The sequence below is a fragment of the Ambystoma mexicanum genome, chromosome 1q, assembly GCF_040938575.1.
Source record: "Ambystoma mexicanum isolate Mex_15411 chromosome 1q, UKY_AmexF1_1, whole genome shotgun sequence".
Lineage (NCBI taxonomy): Eukaryota > Metazoa > Chordata > Amphibia > Caudata > Ambystomatidae > Ambystoma > Ambystoma mexicanum.
In genome coordinates this window covers 1391433609-1391458740 of record NC_090922.1, presented here as the reverse complement: position 1 = coordinate 1391458740, position 25132 = coordinate 1391433609, and the positions used below count along the sequence as shown (strand labels likewise).

The 25132-nt window shown below is 46.9% G+C and overlaps 1 protein-coding gene across 1 annotated transcript in view; it reads left to right on the top strand.

The window, feature by feature from the left end:
• The window catches only part of LOC138548034 (cytochrome P450 4B1-like), a 567791-nt gene that overhangs the window by 453397 nt on the left and 89262 nt on the right, over positions 1 to 25132 (top strand). Inside the window, exon 10 of the mRNA XM_069642251.1 lies at positions 18892 to 18956. Within this exon, the coding sequence (XP_069498352.1) occupies positions 18892 to 18956 (65 nt within the window). The remainder of the gene's footprint in view (positions 1 to 18891; positions 18957 to 25132) is intronic.

The window sequence follows — 25132 nt, the reverse complement described above, 5'->3', positions numbered from 1 at the left end:
ATGATATACACAACTATAGTCTAAGAACAATACATAATAATAGTCTGTAGGGGAAATTTGTATACAATGTATGCAAAAGACTTCACACCCAGGGAGATCTTCCTTATAGGGGGTAGAGGCCAATTCCTCCAAGTCATGAAGATATAAGTTTAACTATTGCTCTGTAATAATCCTAGTGCAAAGAGTCATATTAATCCTAAAGGGAAGTGTGCAATACTAGCACCAATGTTCCAAAGATAACATTTTGGGTGCACGCAGCCAACACATGCTATACAACAGAAATAACATACCAAGTCTTCCCAAGGAAAGCTAAATGGGCAGCGTGCCACTCCCAAGGCCTCCAGGCACAACAGGCCAAACAGGCTTTGCATCAGTCTGATATGTCTGCTGAGCCCTGATAGATGAAGTCTATGCTGCCCGACTGCAGGGCAAACCTGGAGGTGCAGTTTCACTGCGACACCTCTGTAGTGCATGGATGAGTGTAAAGAGAAATTTGCCTGAAACCACTGCAAAGTATTACCCCGAAAAATGCAGAAATATTGCTTTAAAAAGAAAATGATAGGAAAGATGATAATTTGGTGATTTTTTAAAGATGCAAGTCCAACGTCCTAAACACGTGCGCAAGTGTAAGCTAGGAAAACTATTTGAGCAAGGTATTTCGCCAATGCTGGTGACGCTGCAGTTACATAGTTGTTAGGGTGTGACATTGTATTTAGGGTAGATGTAGTTTTGCCACATTTGAGGGAGTTTTTACGATTGTTTGTTGCACAGTTACACACATGTGTTGTAGCAAGTATTTTTTTACCACACCTAGATTATTAGATAGGGAAGATTTAGCTTTATTAAGTATGGTTGTTAGTTTTTGTAAGGAGCAAGAGGTCTGCCAACTTAGAACAGGCCATTTTTAAAGACTGCAGAATTTCCATTTTAGTGTGCTAGGTTGCATTTTTGAGCTATGGTCATTTAATTGAATTTTAATTCTGCTGCAAGGTAGAAAGTTCCATGCAGCCAAGGTCATGATGGAAAACATTTCCAAAAGTTTCCAGTTCATAGTTGATGGGCGGGGGTGGAGGGGATTCTCAGGGACCTGAAATGAGATTCGAGACAGCAGTTGTTTTCCCAGATGATAGACAAATGAATACACAATGGTTGTGAAGGAAGCAGTGAAAGACACAAGAAGGCCCAGATAGCAGCATTGACAAAATGGAGTTCTAGGCTTTGAGCGCAGCGCCCCCAGTGCAAGTGTAGACAATTGGTTTTATGGTAGAATGCTTCTGTAATTTTCTTCAGTAATTTGAATAAACGGAAGAAATTATTTTTCAGGATTAGGGACTTACACACGTTTTCTTTTAATGCAGCTTCTCATTGTAAGAAGATACATACAAGATGCGTTCAGACTTGGCAAAATGTATCGAGGTGGCAGTTGTAGAGTGAGCAGGTGCAGGGGGCGGTAAACCAAAAGGCCCTATTATGGGGAACGGATTGTGGTGTTCCATGGTTTGCAACAAAGTTTTGACCTCGCTGATTTCCACTCATTCGCCAGCATGGAATCTGGCATGGATTCACATGCTCATGAATATTCCCTGCCACCAGGCCAAGAATCCACGGTAAGAAAAGAAAGCAGCCTTGCATTAAAAGCTTGAAAACTGCCTTTCCCTCATTATCCAATCACTGGAGACTGGGTCATACTGCACCCATACAATGACGACCGTTTCCCTGGGTCCCGCCCCATCTTCAGATTGTTACCACACGTTTCGGTGCAGGGAGTCCTCGTGAGTTGCTCTTCGAGCTGTCTTTTCATGATTGTTGTTTTTCGACAGATGATATTTCCTATTTTTGTCCTAAATCTCTCATCGTCAGTACCCATAGCAGTGATCGGTCGCCGGTAAAGATCGACAACTACACAGTTGGATCTTCATGTCAAGTATTGTATGGCCTAGTGAGGCCTACTTCAAGCCTCACCATGTCGTAGGAAGGCAAGAGGAGTCTGTTCAGGCTCTGCGCCCAGTGTGGTTTGAGGAATATCTACGTGGAGGACAGGCACACAAGGTGCCTCTACTGTCTGCATCCCGACCATGAGGAAGATCGTTGCGACATCTGACAAAGTTTCCCAGCCAAGATTAAGATAGACCGTTACTGACGGTTGGTGGCATGGCTGAAGTAAAACTGAACCCCTGGTGTGGCCTCCTGGCATGCTCAGACAGATCCTAGAAACAGTCAACCTCTGGAGTGCTCTCACTCGGGTAAGAGGTTGAGAAGGGCGGATGATATATCCCTGCAGGGTTCCATAAGGCCAAGCGTCATGCTGCTGAGCTGAGTGGAGACACTGCGGCTGCAGGTCCTAGTTCGGGAGACCCATGCTCGTCTTCACCATGCCCATCCACGTTAAGCTTGTCGGTTGGTGGTGTATCGTCTGTGAGACCTTTGAAATGCGGCCTTTCTTCAAAGGATAAACTGAGAGATAATTCCCATAAGGAGGCCACGCCAAGGTCTTTGTCTATGTCTACGTCCACAAATTCATCGGCGGTGATGCTGCACAAGCAGAGGGCCCCATCAACGATGCCTTCAAGCACGACTTCCGATGACCAGGCCCTCGTCGACGGTTGCCCCGTCGACGACTGTGGGCTGCACCCCCCCATCGATGACCCCATCGACGACCAACTACTACTACTCAGTCGGTAAAGGCGCCACTGGTATCTTCTGCTTTGAAGGAGGTGGAAAGACCAAGGGATCTGTTACTACCAATGGATTTTCTTTAGAGACCTGTGGGGGGTAGTCGGAAGTGGCCCAATCATGGTGATCTACATGAGTTCTGAGGAGGAAGCGTTGCAGGAATGCTTGGATTCAGGTGGGCACAGCCCGATAGGCTTAGAGTCACCAAAATATATAGGCCCAGTGAAAAGCATTTGCCCTCCGTCAGTACCCCCACCTGTGGACCCCCCTCAGGCCTCTAGGGCATGCCTATGTATATTTTCACTGTGCTGAGTTCTCTGGTCTCGGAACAGCTGCCACAAATAACAGCCCCGTCACGGAGCAACCACAGGTACAGCCCTCTTAGGCAGTAGCAAGCAAACGATCTGCTAAACACGTCCACCAAATTCATGGTTCCGCCAGACCAGGAAGGAAAGAAGCTGGATGCAATGGGGATGCGTGTCATATACACTGCAGCATCAATCGTCAAGGCCGCCAACGCTCTGGCCATTCTAGCCCGGTATGACAGGGAGTTGTGGTTCAAGCTGGGTCCACTCCTAGATGCCTTGCCAAATGACAAGAAGACGGAGGATCTCACACTTTTTCAGGAAGGTAAGGTGGCCTCTGGCCACACCATTACAGTAGCCATGGATGTCGCAGATTCAGGTTTTCATCAGATGGGTAATGGTGTGGCACTCAGGTGCCAAGGCTGGCTAAAAGCCACCAACTTTAGACGTGACATCCAGGCCAAGGTGATTGATGTGCCCTTTGTCAGGGATAACCTCTTTGTAAAAGTAGTAGATGAGACGCTGCAGGTGATAAAGACAGGCACGGGGACGGAAAGATCCCTAGGTACCCTGCAACAGCGTTGGTTCGCTTCCTTTTTGATCTTCAAGGGGAAAGTTCAGCAGATCTTACAGAGGATATAAACATACAGAGGACAGTGACAAGCCTTTGGGGGAGGTACGCAGCAGCACTGACACCGGCAAGGCAAGACCCAAACATCCAAGCAAGCCTGATTCGGTCTAAGGCAGGGACCCCCACTTTTGCACCCCAGTGGTGGGTCTTCTATCAAATTTCGTCAACTTGCGGAAGAACATCACCACAGACGAATGGATGCTGGGCACACTTCATCAGGGACACACTCTGGAGTTCGAACACAGGTGCCCTCATATTCAGCCTGTAGCAAGGTAGGACCCAGCAGCTACAAGAAGTGCAAGCCATGCTGATAAAAGGGGAAATAGAACCCCACTCCAGATACTTTCTGGTCCTTAAGAAATCAGTAGGGTGGCTCACTGGATTTTCAACGCCTCAAATACCTAAAATTCCCAAAAATCTGGATGGTAATGTTGCAGTAAGTGGTCGGCCAACTGAATGAAGGTGATTAAAGGACAATGCTGGATTTGGAGGATGCCTACTTACACGTCCCCATTCACCCGAGGCATTGAAAGTTCCTGCGCTTCGTAGTTCTGGGACTTCACTAGCAATTCAAAGTTCTGCCTTTTGGCTTAAAATCGGCACCAAGGGTTTTCACAAAATGCTTGGCCCCAGTGGAGGCTCATCTATGCCTCAAGGGCATACATGTATACACTTACCTGGACGACTGGCTCATCTGGTCATGTTCTCACTATACAGCACACAGACAAAACAATATGCCTACTGATTGGGCTCGGATTCTCCATCAATTATCTAAAATCCTGCATAGTGCCATCGCAGGTCGCACTGTATCTGGGTGCCCACCTAAACTCAGTTTAGTTTCGTTTAGTTTATTATTTGTAGAGCGCACCTAACTGTGAGGTATCTGAGGGCTTGAATCATAGAAGATTCGTTACCGGTACATATACATAAATAATGACAAACATGACTCAGTGGCATCCTTGGCATACCCCTCGGAGGAAAGAGTGGTGGCTATCCTGGAGCAAGTATATTGGCTGTCCATGATGTGATCCTTGATCAAGTCACTACTGGGCATATGTCCTCTTTTATACAGGCTGCAGATGAGGCTGCTTCAAGAGTTTCTGGATGCCAGGTGGTGCCAAGTCGCAGGGAAATGGACAGACTAGATTACCCTCAACCTGGAATTCAAACAGTCCGCACAATCGGGGTGCTCTCACACCTCGCTCAGGGTTCCCTGTTTCAAGTCCCACCTTTCCAGGCTACAGTCAACACAGATACCTCTCTGGACGGATGCAGGGCTCACACCGGGCAGTCACACGTCAGGGGTCTCTGGTGGACGAAAGAGAAGAATCTGCACATCAAAGTGCTGGAATTATAGGCCGTATTCTGGGCTCTCAAGTCATTCCTGCCTCTTCTCAGGGGTCTGATAGCAAGGATCTTCACAAACAACAACACCACGATGTTCTACATTAGGAAGCAGGGCAGCACTTCATTCCCTGCTCTTTCGCTAGAGGCTCAGACCCTGTGGGATTGGGCGATTCTTCAATGCATGTTCCTCGTCCGGTTTCACCTGGCAGGCATCACAAACACTATACCGAATGCCTTCAGAAGGAGGCTGCGATCCTGCCACGAATTGTTGATTCAATAGGAATAGGTGTCTTTCCTCTTCAGCAAATGGAGCCATTCCCAGATCGACCCCTTCGTCATGGCAGCAAATTCCAAATGCATGGAGTTTGCAGGCAGGTTTCTGTTAGGCAGAATTGCATGCAGTACCCTCTGGGACCACCGCATACAATTAGGACTACAGGTGTAAAGCAAGACCAACCTTTGGTATAAGTCTGTACCACACAGTTTGTTGGTAGCATGCTGAACAGCCAGGCTTATCTCAAGAGTGAATGTGAGCAGTACAAATAGACACTTATACTCAAGGTTTGTTGGTAAAACACGTATTAATTTATTACACAATCATTTAGAAAACATTTCACTAGAAGGAGACAACTTAATATCATATACCAATACACTACAATACAAAACTCCAAGCTTTTGAGACAGTTTGAGCTCCCCTGAAATAAGAGCCAAATGGAAGTTCAGTTACTTAGCAGGGATCAAAAAGGACAAAAGTAAGTAGAATAGATCACTTATACTTTCTAGGCAGTGCAAATAGTTTCAGTTCACCAGAAGAGTTCAATTCAAGTCAATAGGCCAGGCCAAAGTCAATGGGCTAGTGTTCTGGATAGGAAAGAGTAGTTCTGGTATCAAACGGAAACGTTTTTGCAAAAGTTCTCAGAAGTAGTTTAGGAGAAAAAGAATCATGTGTGGGGTCACAAGCTCATTAGGCCTGCGAGTTGGGGAAGTTTAACGAACTTTCACCGCGAGAGTGGCGTTCACTCGATCGGGTTGGCACAGTACATTTGTATGAAGAAACAAATGTTGCTGGCAGTTTCTACAGATCTCACTGTTCCTGAGCCTCAGTTGTGGGGACAAGAGGGAGGACGACGGGGGACTCCTGCACTGCACAGGATCGTTGAAGAAAGCAAACAAAATGGAGTCACTTCAATTCCAGTAGCTGTAGATCTTCAGTCCTGAAGCCCGCAAAAGGCACACGAACAAAGGGACCAAACCTGGTTTGGTGCGCAGAGACAAACACTAGAAGGACCTTTCGAAAATGAAATGGCGAAAAAAGAAGACTGGGATCCGTTTAAACAAAGGGGCTTAAGATGCCATGTTGAAAAACATGGCTACCATGATTTTTAGCTACTGGTGTTCGCGGTCGGGAAAAATCATGGTAGTTCATTGTAAAACCACTGCCACCAGCCTTTTCAATAGGAAAGGGCAGCATTTGACTGCTACATGAGTTTTTAGACACAGGGGATACTATGTAACCCCTCCAGCACTCCATTGTAAGATGGTGTGTGCTGGGTCTAGGAATTTGGAAAGACTAGTAAAGTCAATTTCACTTTATATTCTCTGGGAAACAGTAGTTTATCCCAGAGAAGGTATTTAAACCTTTGGGAACTCTAATAGACATCCCTGTGTCACTGCACTGAGGGTGCTGTGTAACACACATGAACAGATGTTGCCTATGGAGTTATTTAAAACTCCATAACCAAAAGAAATAAACACAGAAAACAATCAGAATTAAAAAGTTAAAAGTCCCAAAGTCCAGAAAAAGAGCTGGGGTCTCTAAGGTAGAGAGGAATTAGCACATGTTGAGAATACTCCCTAACAGTTTCCCCAGCCGGGGAGCCTATGTTGGGAAGGGCGGTTTCTGTATGCCTTCCCCCGAATTCCACTTCTACTGCGCTCAAACTCTGTCATTGCAAGATGATACTCATTGCCCCAACGTGGCCCCGCCAGATCTGGTACCCGCCCCAGCTCCGCTTGTCAGTGGATCCAGCCATCCGTCTGCCTCCTCTTTCAGACCTATTCTCCAGAGGAGAGGGGACCATTCTGCATCACGACCTCTGCATCACGACCCGACATCATTGAACCTCACGGCTTGGCTCCTGCAGCCCTAGAGTTTGGCCACTATGATCTTCCTATGCAATGTAAGCCGGTTCTTGCCAAGGCCAGGGCATCATCGACACTATTGTGCTACAGGCACAAGTGCAAGCTCTTCATGGTGTGGTGCAGATCCCAGAAGAACACGCCAAATAATTAATGAAAGGCCTCTTCAGATTCGTCCCTCCAATGAAGGCCTTTTCCCTAATGGGGGAACTCAGTGTTGTCATTGCCAGGCTCATGTGGCCACCATTCGATCCTTTGCATCAAGCCAACCTAAAGTTTCTTTCTTGGGAAACTGCATTTGTGGTATCTATTACCTCGGCCAGGCTGGTCGGGGAGTTTCAAGCTCTCTGCTGCAAACTCCCATACCTGTTGTTTCATGCTGCAATGGTGGTGCTTTGGACCCACCCTTCCTTTATGCCTAAGATTCCGTCTCCATTCCACTTTAACAACCACCTGGTGCTTCCAGTTTTCTTCCTGAATCCTGCTTCAGCTGCTGAATGCTCACTGCATACGCTGGACGTGGCTTGGGCCTTGAAGTTCAATGCGGCTCGCACAAAGGTTTTTCGGAAGAATTTGCAACTTTTTGTGTACTTCCGTCCTGTGAATAAGGGAAATGCCTTGTCAAAGGCTTCCATATCAAGGTTGCTGCATCTTGCACTGTCATCGTCTGGCGAACACACCACTCCTGGGATGGCCGGTATTCCAGGCAGGAGTTCAAAGTCGGCAACCTCTTTGCTTGAGGTGAGTTTGTACCAGGGGTAAGTGGTTGTACTTCTCTTGAGCATTGCCACCTGCCATAGTTCTGTATGGGTGTACTGCTGTATAATCGTATTCATGCAAACCCTCCCTCCTTCCCCGCTGTGCTCTTCGTTCATACTGGCACATTAGGTGCTTTGTATCTGAAGATGGCCGCCGGATCGGGACTCAGGGAGACGGTCAGCATTTGGATGGGTGCAGTATGACCTAGTATCCAGTGATTGGGTAATGAGAGAAAGGCAGTTTGTAAGCTTTTAAAGCAAGACTGCTTTCTTTTCTTAGCGAGGATTCCCCACCTAACTGTGGGGAATATTCATGAGCATGTGAATCCATGCCAGACCCCATGCTGGAGAACAACAGTTACAGGTAAGTAACTTGTTCCTTACATTATTGGTACGTCTCAGTGGGATACTACAGCCAGAGCTGTCTCAGGTATCACTGTCCAATTAGTATAGAGCTTCTTTAACAATTGCACCATGGAAGGTGCCAGCAAATTAAAATACTGTATTTTGTGCTGACAATGAAATTATGGGGGGCTGGTATTTTGAGGCCTGTGAGAAGGGAAACCTCCAGTTTTATTATGTAATATATAGTGTTCTTTAAGGACTTTAAGGACTTGATGATGAGTAGCCAATGGAAATGTTAGGGTTAGAATGAATGTTACATTTGTAGAATTGTTAATTTTGTGGTTGCTCGCCTAAATATTGTAGCCCTGAGTGGGAGCGTTAAGTTGGTTTTCAGTTCAGTTCCACAGAGCTGTCTGAAGTCTCACTGCAGTATTTGCAAATAAAAACTGTTTTTCGCTGCAACTGGGGCACTCTATTTTTTTTTTTTAAATATGTTTTTATTTGCATTTTCTACTTCAAGACAATAGCAAAAATGGTTGCTTCAACATTGTTCCCTTATATTATTTTCGTGTAACATTTATATAAAAAACATAGAAAGGGGTGAAGTGCAAAGCAATGATAAACTCTAGTCTTGTGTTTCTAATTCCCCTCCCTCCCCCTCCCCAGCCTCCCCCCACCCCCCCTCCACTCAACACGTTCGCTTGGTACACAACTCAGAATAAAAATTCAAAAACAACTTTAGGCATTTCAGTATTGCGTGTGCTCTGTAAATTGCAACTGAAAGAAAGGAAAGAGCCCATACAGAGCTTGGGGTAAGCAATCAACCGGTGGCATGGGGCGCTGCCCTAATTCCTATGGTTGGCTGAGGTGGTAAACAAGTGTTCTTAGTCTGTGGGCTCCCAGTATGCCGTATAATATTCTAGAAAGGGCAACCAAATCATTTCGATATTTCTGCGTGATTCATTTACCGCTGCCGTTAGACTTTCCATCTCGTATATTGCGTGGGCCTTTATTAACCATTCTCTCTTTGAGGGTAAGACCATCGATTTCCATTTTATGGTTAGACACACTCGGGCTGCTAATAGGAGATTGCGTGGTAAGTACATTAGTGATTCATATGTTTCATCATCCTCCGACTCTACTCCAAACAAAACTAGTGTGGGCGTTGGGTTTCTGAGGACTCCATCTATTCCTCGAATCCAGCCCAGCACTTCCCGCCAGTACACCTGGACTCTGTCACATCCCCACCATTGGTGCCAGTAGTCACATTGCTCACCGCAACCCCTCCAGCAATAGGGAGATGTCCCGGGGAACATTTTAGATAGGCGAAGGGGTGTGTAGTGCCATCTCATCAGTAATCGCACATTGTGCATTTTGTATTGCATGGAGACCGATGATGACCATACCGCTCTATATATTCCTTTCCATATCTCCCCTTGGGTGTCTATGGATAGGTCAGTTTCCCATTTCACCTCTGAAGATGGACGTGGACAATGACCCCTCGTGATTAGTGCTCTATACAACTTTGATATGAGACCTCTTGATGCTTGGGGGGAACTCAAGATTTGCTCGAATGGTGTCAGAGGGCGCTTTAACGAGTTGCCCCACCTAGGGTCGTGCATGGCACTTCGCAACTGGAGGAAGGACAAAGGGGAGACATTCGTGCCCTGCAAGTCAGCCTGCAATTCTTCCCTGGTTGTAAACACTTCATTTTTCCACAGCTGTCCCGCCCGACTTAGACCCGCCTCGTACCATGACTGGGATTGCTGGATTGCCCTCAGTGAGTTTTGAATAGGTGGGGACCAGATGCAGCTCAAAGGTGAGGGCCATGTTGTGATATTCTGCATGGCCCGGGATGGACGCCAGAGGGACCATAATACCTTCAGAATGGGGTGTTGCTTAATCCTTTGTGTCATAGCTGATCTCGGGACCCATAACCACTCTCCCAAGGTGACCGGAGTGAAGATGTCGTTCTCTATTGCCACCCACTGCTTCTCTGGGTTTTCCCACAGATGGTCCGGGAGAATGCGGAATTGTGACGCTCTGTAATATTCTCCCAGATCTGGAAAGCTCATGCCACCCTCCTCCTTAGGTTGGATCAGTGTGGAGTATGGGATCCTTGCTCGTTTGTCCGCCCATAAAAATCTTAACAATGTGCGCTTTACTTCTTCTAAGAAGGAATCGGGAACAATGACCGGGAGGGACTGGAATAAAAATAGAAATCGTGGGAGAACATTCATTTTTATGGCCGTAAAGCGCGCCGCCCATGACATGGAGAGTATTCGCCATCTGGAGATGTCATTTTGAATGGCTACCCACAGTGGTGTGTAGTTGGCTTCGAAAAGGTCGGACAGGGAGACTGTTATATTAACCCCTAGGTAGCGGACTAAGTCGATTTGGACTTTGAAATTCCAATCTGCCTCTAAGCGCAGCGCTAGGTCGGTGTTGTCTTTTAAGGGGACAGCTATAGTTTTTTGTAGGTTGACCCGAAAGCCTGAAAGGGGTCCGTATCGCGACAACTCTTGGAAGAAAGCGGGGATAGAAGCAGAGGGTTCGGTCAGGTACAAAAGGATGTCGTCGGCGAACATTGCCAGTTTGTATTCCCTGCCACCTCGCGGGATTCCTCTGATGTTCGGGTTGGACCTAATGGCTTGGGCGAAGGGTTCAATGACCAGTGCATAAATGAGAGGGGAGAGTGGACAGCCTTGTCTCGTACCTCGAGTAAGGTTGAAGGTTCGCGATGAGATTCCATTGATTGATACTTTGGCCCGGGCAGAGCGGTATAGTGCTTTCGCTCCTTGTGTCCACGCAGCTCCCAACCCCACCCACTCTAGAACAGCTCTCAAGAAGGACCACTCTACTCGATCAAAAGCCTTTTCGGCATCTACTGATAATAAGAGGGGATCCTCACCGGCCTCTCGAAGTGTTGCCATGAGGTCTAGGGTTTTTCTAACATTATCTGCCCCCTGCCGGCCTCTTACATACCCTACCTGGTCAGTGTGGATTTGTTGCGGGAGAATCTGAGCGAGGCGGGCGGCCAATATGCTGGAGTAAATTTTTGCGTCTACATTTATGAGGGAGATTGGCCGGTATGATGCACACTCTGTGGGGTCTTTACCTTCTTTGGGGATTACAATGATGATAGATTCAGTAAAGGAGTCGGGGGCTCGTCCCGATTCTAAGATGGATGTAAATAGTTTGGCGAGGAATGGCGCAAGTGTGCCAGAGTTCCTTTTGTAAAAGGCCGGCGTGAAACCATCCTGTCCCGGGGCTGAGCCTGCCTTAAGGGCTGAAATTGCTCCCTGCACCTCTGTTGCCGAGATTGGGGCGTTTAGCATTTCTAGGTGTTCTTGAGTGATGGGCGGGCGTGACATACTGGTTAGGTATTCTTTGATGTCGGGGGAGGTACCATCAGTCTCAGCAGCGTATAGGTCTGCATAAAAATTGGAGAAGCGAGACACTATGTCTTGGGGATTTGTGAGTGGGATACCTTGTTCATTTTTTACTTTGTGGACTGCTCTATCCGCCCTCTGTTTACGGAGTCTGTTCGCTAGCATGGTGTGCGCTTTATCTCCCTTTTCAAAGAACTTCTGTTTGAGGTACTTAATCTGGGTGAGGGCTTTGCCATTCCATATATCTTTTAGTTCTTCTCTCATTTTCCTAATTCTCATTTCCGTTTCATTATCGCTAGTGGGGAGCTCCCGAAGGGAGCGTTCCAGTCGAGTGATCTCTTCCTTAAGTTCTTTCTCCTTGAGCAGCCGGAGTCTTTTTTTGGCGGCTCCCTCAGATATAAGGATGCCCCTTAATGTAGCTTTGCCTGCTTCCCACACTGTGTTCAGTGACATACCGTCAGTGTCGTTGATGTCAAAGTATTCTGTGATGGCCTCAGAAAGGAACTCCTTGAAAATTGGGTCTCTGCATAACAGGTCGTTACATCGCCACCGGCGGTCCAGGGCGGGGAGTGGGCCCAGGTCTAATTCTAGGGCGCACAGGTCATGGTCTGACCAGGCTACTATTTGGATGGATGTACTTAGGATGTCACCCTCGTTTTCCGCCCCCAGTAGTAGGTAATCAATCCTGGAGAAACAGTGGTGTGGTGGAGAATAAAAAGTAAAGGCCTTTTCCCCTGGATGAGTTGCACGCCAGGTATCTATTAAATGATGTTCCCTGAGCTGACTTGAGAATCTGTCGCCCTGAAGTGTGCTTGGGGGTAAGGAATTTAGTCGAGCTGAGTGCCAATCGCATTCACCATCTATAACTACGTTGAAGTCTCCCCCACAAATTAGTGAGCCCTCCCTCCATTCTTCAATAAAGTCGAACAGGGGGTCAGTGAAGCTCGATTGCCCCTGGTTGGGGGCATAGACTGCGCACAGTGTGATGGTACGTGTTCTCAGTGTTCCCTTGAGCGCGACGTATCTCCCGTGCGTGTCCCTGTGTATATGAAGAACCTGCATTCCCAGGGACCTACGCAGCAGAATGCCCACACCCCCCTTCTTCTCCGGGCCAGATGCCCAGATTGCTTCCCCTATGCCTCTCCCAAGGATCTTTCTTTCTCCCCCCTTGATGTATTTTGTTTCCTGTATGAAGAGGACATCTAGTTTGGATTGTGCGAACTGTCTCGCTAGCATTGATCTCTTTTGCGGAGAATTTAAGCCCTTGACATTGAGGGAGCCAAAGACTATGCCCTGTGAGTTAGCCATATTCTAGGGTTAGGATAGTGTTTTTCGTATTGTGGCTTGCTTGACCCCTTTGTATCATATTAGAGCTAGTAAAAAACTGCCTTGTATTGTGGTGCGTTTGAGATGGTTTTTTGTGCGCTACGAACTTGCTGTGTTGAGTGGATAATTGAATCCCCCCCGTCCCCTCCGCCCCTTCCCTCGTGTGGAATGCTATAAGGGGCATCCACACCACAAAGAAAGGGAAAAAGAGTAAAGAAAAAGAAAAAGGGAGACGCCCTCGTCTAAAGAGGGCCACTTTAGGAGAACCCCTCTTCAAGCCCTAGTTGTGAATTCGTTCTTTGTGCAGGGACAAAGTGCACAGGAGACCGTAATAGTGGGCAAAGACCTAGTGTGTCTCCAAGCCCCTAACCCAATCTAGGCAAACAGACATTAAAGAGAAAAAACTTCAATGGAGCCCCATGGCGACCGTATCGGCCAGAGTTAGAGCACCAAAACAGTGTGCAGACACGAGATGCAGTGTCGGCAGTTCAAGGAGTGTTCAAACGTTTAAATTTCCATTTCTGTTGCGCACGGCCTCTTCTCGAGGGCTTTTCAGCTGGATCTCGGCGCGGGCCCTTTGGTTCTCTTCGGCCCTCTACGTCTGAGTCCCTTGCTGGGCCTTGCAGGTGGCGGCGAGCTCCTTCCGCTTCTTCCACCGAGGTGAGCCTATATTCTTCGCTGTTGTACTCGAATGTGAGGGAGAATGGGTGGCCCCATCGGTACTTCACGCCTTTCTCTTGGAGCCAGATCGTGAGGGGACGACACCCTCTCCTTTTTGTGAGGGTCATCGCTGAGAGATCCTGGTATATCTTGACTGTAGAGCCGCGGAATTCGATTGTGTCCTTTATTCTTGCTTTTTGTAGAATGTCCTGCCTTTGCGTGTAGTAATGGCATTTGATTAGGATCGATCGAGGGCCTCTCGCTGAGCCCCCTGCCCTGTGCACTCTGTCGAACTCGAGGTTCGGGGGGTCGGTTTCTTCGTAGAGAGATAAGATTAGGGATTTCACCATGCTCTCCAGGCCTGACTGTGTCTCTCCTCGCTCTTCTTCCAGACCGATAATGCGGATGTTGGAGCGTCGCTCCCGATTCTCAAGATCGTCCACTTTTGATTCCATGTCCCTCTCCTTCTGCTCGAGGTCTAGGAGCCTAGCCTCGTATTGCATGGTAGCGATGTCTCCTGATTGTTGGTTGTTTTCAACCGCTTCCAGGCGGTCCTCAACTTTGGCCACTTTCGTTTGTAGGTCTGATACTATTTCAGTTAGGTTGTTTCTCATTGATCTGATCTCCCCAAGCAGCAGGCGGATATCTGACTTTGTTGCGCCATCGCCGTCATTCCCGGGAATATCTGAAGTGCTTTGGGCTTCTTCCGCTTCCATGGTTGCGTTAATACGTCTAAACTTTCTCAGGGTTGCTAAGGTTTGTGGATCCAGTTTTGTTACCTACGGAGGCTTCAGACTATTGCTGCAGTGAGCAATGACTGCTGTGCAAAGATGTGCACGTTCCCTCGACCGTGTTTCTGTGGTTGGTTTTTCCGCTGGGGTCTCTCTCAGTTCCGTGGTGGGCTACCCCGGACTTCGTAGCTCATTGCCAACGTGTTTGCCCTAAGTAACTTTGGTGCGGTCTCTGTACCGCCCCCACCCCCCTGAGCACTACTCGGGTAAATCAGGTGCCCTGGCTGTCTTTGCACCCTGTGAGGTTCGTGGAGGACCTATGGTGGTCCTTAGGTTGGCTGCGAGGCTCCACTAGTGGCGGTGAGCTTCCACAGGGTTAAGTGCTCGTAGGGATCCGTGGTGTGGGAGCGGCCGGTCGAAACTGTTTGGGTGGACACCGTGGTTACTGTGTGTTTTGGATCGCGGGAATGGGCGCGCTACGCCCTTGTTGCTAAAGAAGCACGGGCCTCACTCTGTGGGCGCGCCAGGAGAAGGGCAGAGATGACAACCGGCGCCGGGGCCCGCGAGGAACTGCCGGGCGGAGGTGCGGCGCGGCCAGAATAAGCTCCCGAGTGTCGAGGTGAGGCGTGGGCGGAGGGAGAGAGCCCCCGCTTGCGGTTCGCACTGCGCAGCAAGTCCGCAGGGTCAGAGGAGGGGGAGGGGGGGGCGCGCGCCAAGGCGGAAAAGCCCGCTCGGGGGGGCACTGCTTACCCCCACCGGGCCGCCCACTCCGGTAGCTGCCCGCCTGGCCGGCCGCCCAACGTCCCCCGGCCAGCCGGGCACCGTGGTCCGCCGCGACTGTCCTCGCCGCCGCCACACCTCGTTGAAGGGCAGGAATTCTCCCTGTCCGCTGGGCGCAGGGCGTTACTGGCGGGCTGGTAGCAGTCTTTGTGAAGTTTCCTCTCTTACGCGCGCGGCGCGTATTTCAGATGGCGGCGGCCATTTTCTCCCCTCTCCTCGCTTCCCCGGATACGGGCCCTCTGTGCTGCTCGGGGGATCCCAGGGGTTCTCGATCGAGAGCTGATTTCTGCCTCTCCACGCAGTTTCGTCTCCTGGGCTATGGCTGGATGGGTGCCGAGACGCTTTATCTACTCCGTCAGCTGGTTTTTCATGACTTTGGTTGCTCCTGCACTGCTCGAAAAGATGACTTTAGCGGGCTTAAAGAGGGAGACGATGGCTCAAGCGACCATCGCGTCTGCGCCCCCTGGTGGTCTGGCACTCTATTTTTTGGATTACTTTTGTGTTATTTTCTGGATTACTTGGGGAGGACTTCACCTTTACAATCTTAAAGCCCGTTGCACTACTTCTAAGCGCTGTAACAATCAGTGCTTATTTCCCACTAAAGTTATTGATATATTAAACTCTGAATTTGGGGTTTTCAACGCTGGGCACATGTCAGCGTTTCTGTTCATGTCAGCACTATTCATTGCGCTAATCATTCTGGCCAGGAAAGGATTCCTTAAATAAGAAATATCCAAAAATGAAATGTAATGTGTGGGGTAAAGTATTGACTTACCTAGTTGCTCACATCATTTGGAGCCTGGAGGTGTTGCAGCCAGACCATTCGCTCAAAGAGATGGCACGTGGCAATACCAGGAAAATGAGGGTATTACCTGCCCACGAAATGGCACATAATGTGAGAACTTGAGCATATGTTGACAGGACCTAGCAAATGGCCTATTCAGTTCCTATAGAAAAGCCAAAACTATTGGCTTTACGAATGCCTGTGTCTTACCGTGTTCTGTTTCAATCTCACCAGATGTGTTCTATATAAACTCATACATACACCCAGTGGCTGAGTCAGGGTGGGCATGTGAGGCCACCAACTTCCTTCACTGAGCGCTCCCTCTGCTCTCCACAGGGCTTCCACAGCAACATGTAATTTAATTTAATTTATTTTTAAAAAGGGAAATAAACTGTGCATGCAATCAACAACTTTCTTGCATGCCTTGTGTTATGCAAAGTCTGCTCATGTTTGGGTGACTTTGAAGGAATGTGTGTGCATGAGTGAGTAGGTATATCTGGGTGCCTGCATGTATGTATGGATGTGTGTTTGCTTTTGACTAAGTACGCAAGTGCATGTGAGCATGAGCTTTCCTTGCTGGGTGAGGTGGGATTGCACCAGGATCATGAAGCAGAGACAGTGCTGACATAAATTGTGGTCACATTATGAAAGTGATTTACAATTGGCACTTTCAAAGCGCCCACAGGGCAACAGGGAGGGGACAGGGGGTGACAGACAATGTACTTACAACAATGTTAAACAATGAAATACAACAAAATAAGAAGAGACAATGGGGAGAGGAAGACAAACCCACTATGCCTTGTGAGTTTTCGGAACGTGCAAGTGCAGCGGGGAGAAGGGTATGGGATAGGTGCTCATGGAGAGCGGCAGGTGAAGTGTTATGAAGAAAGGTAAGTGCAACGTCCAGTGGTGGAGGATGAGCCGAGGCAAGTGCAGAGGATAAACAGCAGCTGGGATGATAAAATGTGGGAGGTCAGGGCCCCGAGAATGCATAAGGGACCTGCACACCAGTCAAGCTACTGTGCAATTGGTAGGGGACGGAGGGAGGGAGGGAAGGAAGAGGTAAAAAGTAAGGTTTTGAGGCTTTTCCAGAATTTAAGGAGGTCCTGCTCAAGCCGAAGAGGGAGGGGGAGGCTGTTCCAACGAAGGGAGCCAGCTGAGGAAAGTGATCAATCACATGCTCTCTGTTAAGCAAACCACTATACACGCAAGGAGTTGGTGCCAGAGGAACGCAGGTGTCAAGAAGGGGAGTATTTGGTCAGAAACAGTTGCAGGCAGAGGTCCCCAGACAGCCTTGTGCATGATGCAGTGGGATTTGAATTTAATCCGTGCTGCGATCGGGAGCCAGTGGAGGCTTTATAGGGCAGGAGGGATGAGGTCCCTGGGCTTGATTCTAAGGATAAGTCTTGCTGCCCTATTCTGGATTAGCTGGAGGGGTTGCAGAGTGGACAAAGGTAGATTAAAGAGGAGGCTACTGCAAGAGTCATGCTTAGAGAGAACCAGAGACCGGGTAACATTGAGTCTCTGAGGGAAGTGGGGAAATGTAGAATTCCTTTCAGAAGGAAAAGCTGAAAGTGGCAATGTCCTGAGTATGAGGGAGGGAGGAAGGAGAGAGAGGAGTCGAAGAATTCGGGTGCGGGGGTCTCAATAGGGAGGATCTCTGTTTTGCTGCCGTTGAGGCAAAGATCATTAGAAGTACACCAGGCCTGGATGGCTGAGAGGCAGTCGGATGAATGAGGGTGCAAGGGGCGTCTGTAGGAATTTGAAGAAGAGTTGTATGTTGTCAGCATAGCACTGGGAGAAGAAGGAAATGAGGCATGCCAGGAGCGGTAGGTAGATGTTAAAGAGCCAAGGCGAAAGAATGGGGCCCTGGGGGACGCCATAGGTGGAGGAGGAGGTAGGGGAGGAGAAGGTGCCCAGTATGACTTTGGAAAAGCGGTCAGTGAGGAAGGAGGTAAGCAGATCAGTGCTAGCTCCGAGATACCGTCATCATAAAAGTGATTTACATGGCAGTGCCTACATATTTTGTGGGTGTAACATTGTGAAAATGATTTATCGTGGCAGTGCTGGTATATATTTCTGTCACATCATCTTCATTGAAGTGATTCACAGTGGCAGTTCTGGTATTAATATGTGGGCATAGCATCATGAAAGTGGTTTATGATTGCAGTGCTTGCCTATATTGTGGGTGCATCATCAAAGTGATTTACAGTGATAATACTGGCATATTTTGCAGGCATAGAATCATGAATGGGAATTACAATGGAAATCCTGGCATTTATGGGCACAATGTCATCAAAGTGATTTACAATGGTCATGCTGACATATATTGTGGACACGGCTTCATGAACATGATTCACAATGGCAATACTGGATTATGTTGTGGCCATTTCCCAGGTCCAGGCTTGGCTTCTGGAACATTATTTTCAATGGCATTGTTGGCATGTATTTTGAGCGCGGCATCATACAAATGTTGTAAAATGCTCCTGTGTACTGTCGCTGACCTATATTTTAACCATATTTTTCTTAGGAATTGTGCTGTAAAATGAATAATTTCAACCCATTATTTTAAACATTTTCTCTGACAGAGAATACCCATGAGCCAACCTAGATCGTTGTGATGCTCCCTTGCTACGCTCATGCTATACAGTAGCTCATGCTAATTTGGGGAGATATTTAGACCCTACTAGTGAAAATATTCACCAGCCACAGTTGACTGTGTATCCTTCAGAATGCTGGCGCCCCTCAAGAACCACCAGGTCCACCTGGCACTAAAACCTACACTCGAAACTGAAAAAAATCATCTTCTTACTCATCCATATACTAATTCACCCATTGTTTGCTGAAATGCATCCAATATACACTACAGAAAATCTGCTTATTTATAACTTAAGAGGCTTCATCCCAAGCTTCCGCATTTTAGCCCACCCAAAATTGTCAAAAGGGAAAGAAAAAATGAGCACACAATGCACTCTGTATGTACCATGTGTTTATGTTTTCCATTTTCTCCTTTCCATTAGGTAATTTGCTTTGGGTGAGCATATATGCCATTCATCATGACCCTAACACATGGGAAAACCCAGAGGTATGTATGTCTTCTGTGTGATCTTTTTAGACTTTGAACCTCATTACGAGTGTGCCGGTCTGGCAAAAATGCTGGTAAAACAGCCGATAATACCAGATCTGGCATTGTTTCCGGACCGGCACACTCCGAGTTTGTCGGTAGTGGCAGTGGTCTGACCTGCCAGGAGTTCAGGCCCCTACCAGCAAAGAATTACTACTGGTGCCGGTGATGGGGGCAATCTCATTCCATGGAGTCCTATTGGACTCCATGGAATGGGAACTTACCACCGTTGCCGGCACTCGCAATATCTCGGTAACATAGGGATACCGGGCACTGATAATGTTAAAGCGAGCTTGCCGGTAACCCGCTGGTACTACCGGCGGGTTACCGGAAAACTCGTAATGAGGCCCAATATTGTCTTTAGCAATTTATCCAGATGTTTTCAGTTTTTCAAAAGGCACTGAAGAAAACAATGCTGAAAGTGGACTTCTTCACAAAGTGCAGTTCGATTTGAATAATGCATATTGCACAACACCTTGAAACTATCCGCTCAAAGGAAAATAATCAACCAATGTGGGGAAAGAGAATCAAGAGGGGTAATTCTCTTTTTAACTTAAGAGAATATTGTATTATTTTCTGGAAGGCTATAAGATCAGTTATGTCCCTAATGTTTGTTGGTAGAGAATTCCATTGATGTGGCCCTGTCTAGAGAATATCCCACTCCTGCAAGTGGGGAAAAATTACTAGAAGGACCCAGCAGGTGTGCATTAGGAGAGTGAAGTTCCCTGTTGGGTAGAGAGGAAACAAGCTTCCTCTCTGAATATCCTGGAGCCAACCCATGGAGACATTACATGTCAGGTACCTGCAACACAGCTGTTCGCAGACTGCTAACGTGGTGATTGTATCAGGTTTCAGTCAAAGGTATGTACCAATCATACTGACCAGAGTCGAGTTGGGCCACAAACTGAAATTTCTTCAAAGAAAAACTCTGTAAGAATGTGAATAATTTGCATTGCACACAGGGTAACGTACCATGCAAACTCCTGTTATCTTTACAACTTGATTTTACTGCTGTGCAATAAGAAATGGTGCATCATACAAATTATAAACATTATTTGATTTTTGTATACATCAAAATCATTTCATATTCATCAAACATTAAAGGCTACAGTACAAATCAACACCATCAAATAAGAAATGCTCTTTGAAAATCAACACATAACTGACATTTTTATAGTGGGAAAAAACCTTGGAAAAATCCTAGCCCAACATGTTTTAATCCCGTATAATACTGTGGGAACTTCCTCAGGGGAAAAGATGAATTGGTGATGAAGATAACATGTTTTCTTGTGTGAAATAATCTTTGCTTGGAGAGAAAATAATATGTAAAAAGAGCGGCAAACTTTTTATCGTTACACACTTAAAAGGAATGTCAATGGAGTAGGAGAATTAACTCATTCCCACTCAACTGCTGGGGTCATGTGTATGTTTGTAATTTCTGATGATTAATTACCATATTACTTCTTTAGTAAGTACGGATCTAAATGGAATAAAATACAAAGAGAATTGTATATTCACGTAATTCGTTATCCAGAATATGGTGGATATTGGTATTCTTCCTATTGAATTATAACCAAAAAGTAATGGGTGGAAGGTTTTGAATTTTTTTCAACCACTGGCAGCTTTGCGCCTTGCAAAAGGAGTGAAGTCATAGAAAAGAAGACTCCCATGGGAATCCAAGGAGGTATCACTTGTGTGAATCGTGCTAGAATTTATTACACAGAATGCACAGCAAAGTCCAAAATATAGGTTATAACACTGTTTTTAGATATTTGTGTCCAGGAAACCACCGGAAAATGTGGGCAACACCACATTTCCTACCTTGCCACATTCCCACAGGGGTCCTGATGAAAACGATACCTCACATCGGTGGGTGCAATGCCCTAGACACAAAGGGATAAGGCTAAATCACTGGTAATCCAAAAACCCTGGGAAGACTAAATATATACTGAATTTGGCCTTGTGAACAACCCACAGTTTTGGGCCTAGGGTGTCGCAGCCACCAAGGAAAACAGGGAACCCCATGCATTTCTGAAAAGAAGACATCTGTGAGAATCCAAAAAGGTCTCACTTGCATCAATCATGCTAGAATTTATTACCCAGAATGCACTGCAAATTTGCACATAGATACACTATTTTCACACATTTGCAACTGGGAAACCACCGAAACACCTGGGCAACAATGCATGAGCTACCATACCAGATTTCCACAGGCGTCCCGATGAAAAAGTTACCTCCCATGTGGGGGTGCACGGACCTGCCGGAAATTGGTAAAAGCTAAATACTGGTACACCAAACGCCCTGGAAAGACCAAATCCATACTGTATTTGGCCTTTTGGACAACCGACAGATTTGGGCCTGGAGTGTCCCATGCCACCAAAGAAAACAGGGAACCCCATGCACTTCTGAAAAGAAGACTCCCGTGGGAATCCAAAGAGGCATCACTTGCGTTTAGTTGTGCTACAATTCCTTACCCAGAATGCAACGCAAATTTGACCAGAAATACCCTATTTTCACATATTTGGCAGTGGGAAACCACAGAAACATATGTTCTGATGAAAACCAGACCTCACCTGCATGTGTGTGCTCTCCAGGGCAGAAAACAGTAAATCATCTGTATTCCAAGTGCTCTGGGAATACAAGAACAGACTCAGACTGGCTTATAGGGCAATAGGCCCATGGCCGAACCAGAAATGCAAAATGCTTGTGTGGGCCAGTTTTTTGCGTCAAAGTGGGCCACTTTTTTGGCCAATGTGGGCTAGTTTGATTACTTACTTCACTATGCGGCGAATAGTTTTGAAAAGTGTTGCTGAATAAATATTCTTTAAAATGTACAATTTGCATCACCCTGTATCAAAAACCTCCCCCTTCGGTGCTATTCAAACAGCATCATAAAAGGAACAAATTCCCATATGCAACTGATGGACACTTTTTCGTTGGTGCCTGAGACAATTCTATGCACCATTCTGACCCTGGTTGCTGGCTCTGACTAGCTTATAGGGCAATAACCCCATGGCCGAACCAAAAATGCAAAATTCTTGCCAGTTTTTTTGTTCAAAGAGTGGCACTTTTTTGGCTAATGTGGGCTAGTTTGATGACTTTATTCATTATGCGGCTAATAGTTTTGACCAGTGTTGCTGAAATAATATTCTTTCAAATTTACAATTTGCATACATTTTATCATAAACCCCTTGGGTACTATTCAAACAGCGTCACAAAAGGAATGAATTCCCATTTGCAACTGTGGCCCACTTTTTCGTTGGTGTCCGAGACAATTTATGCACCAGTCCGACCCTGTACAAGAATCACTGTGCATTAGGCACTGCTGCCTGGTTTTTCCTATTCAAGTCCTCTCACAAGCACCTTTGCTCACTCTCCTCATACATACAGTGCATAGTGCAACAGGACACCCATGGTTGGGTTTAGCACAAGAAAAAAGGTACTTGTGAGCAATAAAGCCACGTCAAGGCACTACTTTACTGTCCATTCATACACCTTTCTTATCTGCAGTCACTAGCCATCCATTTTAGCAGTCGCACCACTACCAAATCACCAGCTGCACAGCAACCGTATCTGCACACTCATAGTAACTGGACATCTGCTCACATGGCAACCTTGTCTACAGGCGTTGTCTTTCACGCCTGCATTCAACAGTCAAGTCACACCAACCATATCTGCAAACATGCACACACTAAATTAACATCCACTAACATGCTAACCATGTCTCCAGTGATGGAAAAGTGCATTCATAGCAATCGTATCTGCATGGACAGCTCAGCTTTACCTCACTCATACACCAATCACATCTCAGTCATTCTAACAGAAGACATTCCAGTCATACAAAACATGAATTTGACTAAAGTAAAAAAATAAACATGGCAGGGTGGTACGATTTATACAAGACATCGCTGACATATGCATGGTGTTCAGTTCCTATTTTGCTTTCACTTTGCCTTCAAGATGAGGAAGCCAAGCTGGCATTTCCATATTTTGAAAGACACACCTTGAGTGGAGAGAGTGGAATGGTGTTCCCTCCTTGTCCAAGGCACGCCTTGTGTGGAGGGAGCTGGACTGGCATTCCATTCTAAGGCACACCTCGAGTGGAGGGAGCTGCACTAGCATTGTTTGCAAAGGCACGCCTCAAGTAGAGGGAGTCGGAATGGTGTTCCTTTCCAAGGCACGCTGCAAGCGGATGGAATCGGAATGGCGTTCCTTTCTAAGGCACGCCTCAAGTGGAGTGAGCCGGGGTGTCGTTTCTTTCCAAGGCACACCTCAAATGGAGGGAGCCGGAATGGCATTCATTTCAAAGGCACGCCTCGAGTGGAGGGAGCTGTACTAGCATTGCTTTCTATGGCACGTGTTGAGAGGAGAGAGCAGGAATGGCATTGCCTTCTTGTCCACGGCATGCCTCAGGTGCGGCAGCCAGAATGGTGCTCCCTTCTTGTCCAAGGCACGCAACAAGTGGAGGGAGCTGGACTAGCAGTGCTTGCCAAGGCGCACATGAAGTGGAGTGAGCCGGAATGGTGTTCCCTTCTTGTCCAAGGCATTCCTCGAGTGGAGGAAGCTGGTCTACTTTTCCTTTCTAAGGCATTCCTCAAGTGAAGGGATCCAGAATGGCGTTCCCTTCCAAGGCATGCCACAAGTGGAGCCAGATGGAATGGTGTTCCTTTCTAAGGCACACCTCGAGGGGAGGGAGCCGGAATGGCGTTCCTTTCCAAGGCATGCCCCAAGTGGAAGAACCCTGAAAAGTCTTCCTGTTTCTTCCAAGACACACATAAATTGTGTGTTGCATGAATTGAGAGCCTATGGGCCACTTTGTAGGAACGATGGGCATTCCAGGAAATCACTTGAACTCCCAATACGTTTTCTTTGAATGATACAAAGCAAAGCAAGGTTGTTGGCAGAGGGCTGTCTTGAAAGGGCATTGGGGACAGTACAACAATGTATCTGTCCTCCTTCATGTTTTGTTCATCTTACGTCTTCTGTATGATTGTGTCTTCCTAGGTGTGAAAGGAACGAAATCAGCAAAGTGTTGTTCTTGCAGTCTGGTTATGTGCACAGCGATGAGTGAATTTGCAACTGCATATTCAAACTTCAGAAATGTTTATTTTCTGGAGCAGCTGCATGATTTACAACATATGCATTGTATGTAGCTACATGCATAATGTGAACTTCCAACTTCTTGTACCACATGTTAGACTTAGGTGCTGCATGGTATGGCTCAAGCAATTGGTCTATTTTGTCTACTCCCCCCATGCACCTATAGCAGTCCAGAATACAATAGGGCTTCAACACTTGCTGAGCCTGCCCCTGACAGTGACAAGAGAAGTATCATGAATAGTACTCAGCAAGTGCACTTCCCTTCAGTCATAGAATTGTACTGCCAACAGTTCATCACGCTGCAAGGCCATGAATGCTCCCCTGTCCAGCTTCTTACAAACAAGTTGTCTGGGGAAGCCTTTGAAGTTACTGCGGATTGTACTGCATTCCAGTGTGCCCACAGTGTACAATTCCTTGAACAGTTGTATTCCTGTGTAGAAATTGTCCACATACAAATGGTGACCCTTGTGGAACAATGATGTGGGAAGATCCCACACAATCTTCTCACTTATCCCTAAATGGGCTGGGCAGCCAAGTGGGTGTATGCTGGAGGCTTTTCCAGTGTAGACTCTAATGTTGTAGGCACACCCAGTGGTACTTACACACAAAATGTATACCTGATTCCATATTGTGTCTCTTGCTTGGAATATACTGCTTGAACAGTAGGCGGCTTTTCAACAATACCAAATATTCATGGATATGTTCTGGCTAGGAACATACACTTCAGAAAATCGACATGCAAAATGCTTCAGTAATGGCTGAATAGCCCATCACAATTTGGGTCAGTTCTTGGTAATGCTGCAGAGTTGTCAATGAAATGCAGCATACGTACGGGCAGAAGATGAGGTCTGGGCAAATGTATCCAGGCTCCTTATAGACCCAACTGGACAAACATTTCAAATCGATGGCCATCCAGACTTCCAGAGCACCGCAGCCACCTGTCTACAATGATCGGATCTCGTGTGTGGCCGAAGAAACCAAGATTAGGAATATTCACAGTACAAATTTAAGTGGGCTAATGACTGCCAAGGAAAGCT